The sequence below is a fragment of the Orycteropus afer genome, unplaced genomic scaffold (assembly GCF_000298275.1).
Source record: "Orycteropus afer afer isolate SDZICR_OR568_19922 unplaced genomic scaffold, OryAfe1.0 scaffold00179, whole genome shotgun sequence".
Classification (NCBI taxonomy): domain Eukaryota; kingdom Metazoa; phylum Chordata; class Mammalia; order Tubulidentata; family Orycteropodidae; genus Orycteropus; species Orycteropus afer.
Window position 1 is genome coordinate 5,570,211 of NW_006921766.1, and position 8,494 is coordinate 5,578,704.

Consider the following 8,494-nt stretch of genomic DNA (forward strand, 5'->3'; position numbering starts at 1 on the left):
TTTGCAGTCTTTTAGCTTTACAAGCGATACTACAGGGAATGTTCCTGCACACTATTAGTTTGTGCTTTTTTCCTAGAAATTCTACAGCTGACTGTGGACATATTTGATGCCACAGGGCCAGGGTAGAGGCTGCTGGAAGCAGTGAGAAGTCAATGTCAGCAGAATGGAGGCTGGTGTAGCACCACTGGGCATTTCCCAAGCACCAGCAGTAGCTAGCAGAGAACATTCAGGAAAATAGCCAGGTGCTTTCACACGGACTCTACCCCATGGCAACCCCATGAGTGTCAAGCAGAACTGCTCCGTAGGGGTTTTTCTTTTCCTTTTACTTTTTTTTCCTGAAAAAAATCTTTATTTATGAGTTAACAGTGCTTTCTCCGAACAAATACAGAAGAGGTTTAATCATAATACATTAATAGTATTAAACTGAATTCCCATTAAGAGATTGATAGATTAAAAGGCAAAACCTCATATATAATGGTTAGTGATAGTGTGAATCTTATGAGAATTTATGAGATAATCTCATTATCTCACCAGGATATGGAACTCAGTCCCACTATTTCGTGAATATAATTCCTCTCAAACTTTTTCTTCAAAGATTAACTTCTGAAAGTAACTATGTGAGTAGAGGAGGGTTGTCTCGCCAATGGACAGACATACCTGTACTTTCCTCCTTGGTGTCAGGTGAATGGCATGATAGAGCAGATGCAAAAAGGTGTACAATCATTTTTTTAAGTTATTAAGTCAAAAAAGTTAGAGCTTCCACAGCATGGCAACAGCTTTGCCAGTGCCTACATCATGATAAGTGAGATAACAAAGACCAGCAACCGTTAAAGCAGAGAGTGCCAAGAGGCCTGCTGTGGCAGCTTTCTGTGATGCATCTCCATGGACATAGTGATAACTTGTCCAAGGCCTCAGTGACTGTGGAGAGTGAGGGCTGCTGCCTGTTCATTGCAGAGCAAGGATTCAATAAGCAGCTGGAAGCAGGCTGGGAGTGAAACACTTTGACAACCCTCTCACCAGTCAAGTGGAGAGATGCAGCCTTTGGAACCAGAACAGTGACTGGGGGACAAGTGAATGTGCTACACTCCTGGGGTAGACCAGTCCTGGAGAAATGCTGAGACAGAAGCAGGTCTGACCACCAGGGTTTGGAGGAGCAAAGCATTCAGCACACGAAAACTTGCTGCCATCCCTTCCCTTGCTGGAAGTTGCACTACGTGCCTCCATCTGCCAGGATTCCTCACTTCAAGCTCCTTGTGCATTGCACAAGACACTTAGCCCCCAGAGCACTACCAGCTCAGTCCCATAGGCTTTTCAATGGCTGATTTTTGGAAGTAGACCACCAGGCCTTCCGAGGGGCATCTGGGTGGACTCGGATCTCCAACGTTTCAGTTAGCAGCTGAGCTAACTGCTTGCATTATTCAGGGACACCATACAAGAAAATATCTTGTTCAGAATCCTTTCATGGACTATGACATATATATATGAATAATCTCAGTGAGACATCCATGAGACGTGCATAAAGAATACCATTTAAAAACAGAAGGGCATGCTCATTGTAGACTTGCATATTTTAAGTATTAAAAATATATGTATCAATTTTCTCCAAAGGAATTTGCAAATGTGAGACAAACTTAGTCAAAATGGCTTGATGCTTCTAAGCTCTTTACACCATGTAATTTGTGGATTTAAAAGCTATTTCCAGTTTTTTTTTTTTTTTTTTTAATGGAAATAAACATATCAAGTCACTATCACTGGTTGTGAGTGGTGTGGTTAGGATGTGGGGTGAACTTTTTTGGTCTCTTTTCTGTATTTTCTACGACCATGTAGTACTTTGATAATTTAGAACACGTTTATTCTAGAATCTCGTCTGGGAAAAATGCTGGTGTGGGGCATATACCATAAGGGCCAGCTCCCTCTATGTAATTCATCACCCACCTGACTGTGACCTTGGCTTGAACAAAGGGTTAGAACCTAAATGCCAGCCTTACCGTTCATAAAAATCCATGGAGTGGATTCCCACTCATGATGACCCTGGGTGTTGGAAATAGTTAATGCACTTGTCTGCTAGCCAAAAGGTGGGAGGTTCTAGTCTACTCAGAGACACTTGGGAAGAACAGCCTGGTGATCTACTTCTGAAAAATCAGCCACCCTCATGGGGCTGCTGGGAATGCTATTCAGAGTCTAGGGTAACACCTGGTCCTGGAGGTGGGACCTGCTCCAGTGCTTTGGGTTGGGGTGTAAATTAGTACATTGACAGGAGTGGCCATTGGCATTGTCTAACAAATGCAACAGGACTCATATCCTGTTTATAAATACATATGAATGGTGTGTGAAGATATGTCCGAGCTAGTTCTCCATAGCATTGCCTGTGACAGAACAATTGGATACAGTAAGAGTTCATCAGTTGAATTCACACTTGGCCTCAGGACCTATGGATTGGCTGTTCCTCCAGCAGGGAATTCTTTCCCTAAAGATTCAGCTCTGCCAAAGCTCTTCCAGGTCACTTCTTCAAATACCTCGTCAACAGGGATACCCTGTCGTCTCATCTGAACCAGCATCCTGCCCCTCTACTTCCTTGTCCCCTTCCTCTCTCTGCATCCCATCCCTGCAACTCTCCTTCATCACCCTCTTGACTTAACACCTCTAAGTGATTGTTTGCCTGTCTTCCCCCACAAAGCACAGAAGTCCAAGGAGGCTGGGGACTGTGGTTCACTGTTCAGTGGTGGCACCTTGAACCACCCAGTAGCATGTAGTAGTGCTCAGGCAATGTTGAATAAATGGGTGCACACTGTGAATAGTATGTTTTGTTTTTATTGTTAGCTGCCATCAGGTTGCCCCCTGACTCACGGCAACCACATGTACAGGGAACGAAACGCTGCCCGGGCCTGCACCATCCCCAAGATCTGTTGCAGACTGGACCTTTGTGAACCATAGTGTTTTCATGGGCTGAGTTTTAGAAGTAGATGGCCAGACCTTACTTCTGAGTAGTATTTAGCCGTTGAAAATAATGCAGTTGTCGGGTTTGTACTGGGTGCAGTGAACATTAGTTTACAGCAGAAGCAGAAAGACAAGTTGGGAACTAGAGGTGGCTGCATAGTTCAGTGGTATGGGCCGTAGAGCCAGCAGGGAACGTGGGAGCAGAAAAAACTGCCCAGTTATGCACAGGGGAGAACATAAATGTGTGCCAGCAGCTTCTGGTGAATAGGACCTCTGATGGCCTCATTTTTTTCCTTCACTATGCATGTTATTTTTAACCAGAAAGATTAAAAATGATTACTTTTTCAGGAAAAATATCTTTCATAGTTAGTAATAGGCCCACATGTGTCCTCCCCAGCCCAGTAACATTTTTCCCAGTGGCTCCTAAGTCCACTGTGGCTCATGACCACCCGCTGTGTCAGAGTAGAACTATGCTCCATAGGGTTTTCAGTGGCTGGATTTTCAGCAGCAGATCACCAGGCCTTTCTTTCAAGGCCACACTGGGTAAACTCAAACCTCCAACCTTTTGCTTAGCAGCCAAGAGCATTAACTGTTTCCACCACCCAGGGACTCCCCTCACTTACATAGGAACCTGTCTGTTTCTATATTTACAAGACAACAGGGACTTCATGCCAAGGACTCTAGCACCCTCTACTGGCTTAATAGTGTCATGTTTTTGTGGCTTGTCACATAAGGTACCCCCTGGCTGGTTTACCAGGTCCAGGTTTTAGGATTGGCAAGGGCTGGTGGAAATTCACCTCTACATTAACTAAGACAGAGAGTTTTCTAGGTTACCTAGCGGAGCAAATTGAGTTGGAAAGGAGCTGCTCACAGTATAAGCAACATCTGTTTTCAAGCACAAGAGTTCTCCTCCTGCCATGAGTACTAGGGTAACGATGATAATAGGCACGATGTGAGTGTGCAGAGATGCTGCCCTGGCCACTGCACACAGGGTAAAAGTAGGGTTGCTGATGGTCTGCAGTGGTCTGCCCTCTATCTCTTGGCAGGGCCTCTTGCAATCCATGGGGCTGCTCTCCAATGTCCCCATGGGAATCACGAGCACTGTTCCCTGGGATGTGTGAGCTGGGCCAGTGCGCACCAGGAGTAAACTCCCAAGCCACTGACCCTGCATCCAGGTGCTCCTCACCCACAACCTCCTATAGCCGTCACACTAGGCAACACTGGCTCACCTGGATGGCGTTCCTGCTCCATTCAAACTCCTTCACCATCTAATCCAAACCCTGAACCAGCATCGACCCTCTCTATTAGTCTGAGTAAGGTTGTAGCTTTTTTCACCTCCTTAAGATTGGTTTTGTCAAATTAAACTAAAGATCAAAATCAAAACCAAACCCACCGCCATCAAGTCAATTCCAACTCGTTGTTGTTGTTATGTGCCATCAAGTTGGACCTAACTCATAGTGACCCCTCCTTGGGTTTCCGAGGCAATATCAATACAGAAGTAGATTGCCCAGCCTTCCTTCCAAGGAGTGGCTGGTGGGTTTGAACCGCCAGCCTTCTGGTTAGCAGTCAAATGGCTTAGGCACTATGCTACCAGAGCTCCTATTCATAGTGAGCCTATAAGACAGAGTAGAACTTCCCCATAGGGTTTCCAAGGCTGTAAATCTTTACAGAAGCAGACTGCCTCATCTTTCTCCTGTGGAATGGCTGGTGGGTTTGAACTGCCAACCTTTTTGTTAGCAGTCAAATGCTTTAACCACTGTGCCATCAGGGCTCCTAACTCAAGGTAGAGTGGACATCAATATTAAACCATTTAAACCATGCCAGTTACCACCAGTTGCTGTTGAGTCCACTCTAACTCATGGTGACCCTATATGTGTCAGAAGAAGAGCTGTACTTCATGGGGTTTTCAGTGGCTGATTTTGTGGAAGTAGATCACCAGGCCTTTCTTCAAAGGCACCTCTGAATGGACTCAAACCTCCAGTCTTTTGGTTAGCAGTTGAGTACCACCTAAGGGATCCATTTAAACCACAGAGTGTCTTATGCCAAATGGTCTTATTCTTACTTATAAATTAATGTGTCTTCAAGAATCAAGAGGAAGCCTGTGTCAACTTCTCCATATCAGTATTTTGAATTAAGTTATTTGATTGGGTCACAGTGTAAAATGTGTTTACTGATAGCTACTATCATTGTGCACATACATCCATGTGTTGGCCTCAGTGCCTTACAGAGAGGAGCACTTGTAGATCTCACCCACAAATCTATAGCTGCCTCCAAGGGCATTGGGTTCCCAGGGTCTTGTTATGGGTGGAGATGGGAGTCTGTCCAGGAGATGAGTCCTTCACACGCTCACTCTTTCTCCCCATCAGCCCCGCACTTCCTGAAAACTGCCTCGCAGAGTCAACGAGCTGGGCACCTTTCATGGGCTGTGGGGTTAGGTGTTGTGGGGTCTGAGTGAGTTCTGGCGTCCCAGTGCTGGGCATCCCAGGGTGAGATGCAGGGTCAAGAGTCTTGGGGTCACTCTGGTGGGGGATGCCAGCTCACATTGTGACATACTTCTGTCCTGGAAGGCATGAAGACGAAGCATGCGCTGCGCCACCACATGAAGCTGCACAAGGGCATCAAGGAGTATGAGTGCAAGGAGTGCCACCGCAAATTCGCACAGAAGGTCAACATGCTGAAGCACTACAAGCGGCACACGGGTGAGTGCAAGGTTCCCAGAGGCACTGTGTGTGGGGGGGGTGTCTTCCGGCAGAAAGCAAAAGGTATTATAGTGAAGCAAGTACCATAATGAGAACCACCTCACTGCTTGTTTTCTTTAAGAAACTACTTGCTTTCAAGTTGACTCCAATTCAGGGTACCCCCATGTCAGAATAGATTTATGCTCCAGAGGGTTTTCAGTAAATGATGTTTTTGAAAGCAAAGCACCAGGCCCTTCTTCTGATGTTCCTCTGGGTGGACTTGAACCTACAGCCTTTTGGTTAACAGTTTAATTGTGTGTCACCTAAGGACTCCTTGTTTACTTTAGATGCCCAATAAGTTTCAGGTTTTCTGAGTTAGCATAATTGGAATTGTGAGTAAAAGCTACATTTCTCCCAAAACTTCCCTCTCTATCACCACTCGGTTACACTCAATAAAGTATGTGTCCATTGTCCATGCCAGGAGTAGAAACTGCTGCACAACTTGTCATCTTATCATTTGACAATACCAGTTGGTTCTTAAAATATTCCGCCCACTCACCCAACTCCTTTCCCTCAAGGAATGTGTGCATGAGAAAGACAGATGCTTAGAGATGTGTGTGCTCAGCTACTTGTCATGTTGTTGTCTGCAGTAGAGGAACCTGGAAATAAGTGCCCGTCAACAGGGCAATAGCTAAACTATGGTGCACGCACAAATAAAACAATGTATCTGTTTTGGTTACTTCGTGCTGCTTTAACAGAAAGATACCACAGATGGGATGGCTTTAACAAATAGGAGTTTATTCTCTTACAGTTTTGGAGTGTAGAAGTCTAAGTTCAAAGTGCCAGGCTCTGGGGGCTGGGTGAAAAACCCTCGACCTTGGGCTTCACCTCTGCCTCTTGGTCCTAACCCACTGAAGCTAGAGGCTCTCTCTTCACTCAGGCAGCTGCTGGCTGTCAAGGCTGACAAACCCAAGGTCGACAAGTAAAAGGGCACAATCCCAAGATTATCAAACCACATGGCAGGCCACTGATTCAAGTCCAGAGATCATCCCAAGATTGGCAGGAAACATGCTTGGCTGCTAAATGAAGACTCAGCTACATGCAGGGTCCAAGTGTGCCATAAAGCTACAGACCATGCCTAAATCTCCTAATAGACTGGGAGCAGACCACTTCCCTAAAGCAGCTACTCAGCTGCTCACAGCATATTCCACCAGGGAATTGATTACCATCATGGGGAATACTATATCCAGCTGCCCAGCCCCTCAAAACCAGGCCCAGCCAAGTTGACACATAATCTTAACTACCGCAGCATCTATTTAAGATGGTTAAATATGGGAATATGCATGTGGGTATATGTGTCTGTGTGTATCTCCCTGGATGATGCACACAGCTAATGAACTCGCCCTACCTGACTACCACCTCCCACCCTGTTCCCCCAGAGGCCCAGGCTGGCCACACAGACTACTCTGGGTCCCCTGGGATGCCAAGCCCTCTTTGTCCCTGGCTTTTACCAAAGTATGCTAACCTTATTCTCAGAGAGATTCTGTACATTGTTCAGGTCTCAGCTCAAGTTCACGTTTTCTGGGAAGTAACCTTGCTTCCCCAGCTCAGGACCATGTGCCCTCCTCTAGACTCACGTAACCCCCACACTGGGGCCTGCCCCTGCACTGACCTGCTGTGTGGGAACTGCCTCTGTCCAGTCTTCCTCTGCTTCTGCCACAGAGCTCCCCAGGGAGGCACTAGAGGTACTCTGCCTCAGAGAGCCCAGGGCCCTGAGTGTTCAATAAATCTTCCTGGGTCTAAATAAACTACCTTTTAGAATTCTTTGCCTTGTTTCCATTCTGGGGAAAAAGAAACTATTTTCTTAAAAGGTGTGAGGAGGGTCCATTCCTCTGTTTGGGAGAGTAAATCAAACCACTGACTTGGCTCCTGCTCACAAGGTGCTGGCTGCAGACTGCGCTGATAGGAGCACTCAGCACTGGGAGGGAGACTCCGAGTTTCGTAAATGTAGCTTCTGCTGTTTCAGACCCCTAGCTGATGGAGAGTGAACTCACAGTGTTGGATTCTGCTCATTCTAAATATGTGGTCACTCTAGACATTGGGCCTTAATTGGCTTCACAGTCCTTTCTATGGAAGCAATTGCCAGGCCCCTTGGTGGAGAGAACCGACTGCTTTCAGGCACTTGCCCTGAAGGTTTGGCTGCAGGTCCCAGGCTGGCCCCTAGGGCTGGAAAAGATCATTGGTAACTCTGGGGAGGTGGCACCTCGAGTGTCCTGCTGGGATCTATTAACTTCTTCCTACAGTGTGTCCTTTAAACTTGCTTTTTTTGTGGTTGTTTTTAATTGGGAGTATTTCTTCTTCAGGAGCTCTGGTGGTGTAGTGCCTAAGGCATTTGACTGCTAACCAGAAGGTTGGCCATTCAAACCCACCAGCCACTTCTTGGAAGGAAGACTGGGCAATCTACTTCCATAAAGATTTACCGCCTCAGAAACCCAAAGTGGGTTGCTATGAGTTGGAATCGACTCAACAACGGCAGTGTGTTTGGTTTTGGTTTTAGTGTTCATTTATGTGGATCACCCAGGCAGATGGCTGTGTAAAACTACCACTTTTTGATTTCTTACCCAAACACTTAGTGAGACTCTGTCGGGCAGAGCCTAGGCTTCTCATTTTAACCCTCTGAGTTCCACAGATCACCCTGATAGATTCCATCTCTGGTTGGGAAAATAGGTTTTTATTGGACTGTCTGTAAGACCCCTTCCCTTCTCCTTTCTCAACTCAAAAAACCTACTGCCATCAAATTGATTCCAACTCATAGCAACCCCCACTGGGTTTCCGAGGCAGTCTTTTTTTTTTTTTTTTTTTTTTAATTGTGATTTGGG

General features: G+C 46.1%; 1 protein-coding gene across 1 annotated transcript in view; it reads left to right on the top strand.

Annotated features, from left to right (window-relative positions):
* Positions 1-8,494, top strand: part of PRDM15 (PR/SET domain 15) — a 124,910-nt gene that overhangs the window by 93,260 nt on the left and 23,156 nt on the right. Inside the window, 1 exon segment of the mRNA XM_007947282.2 lies at positions 5,505-5,636. Within this exon segment, the coding sequence (XP_007945473.2) occupies positions 5,505-5,636 (132 nt within the window).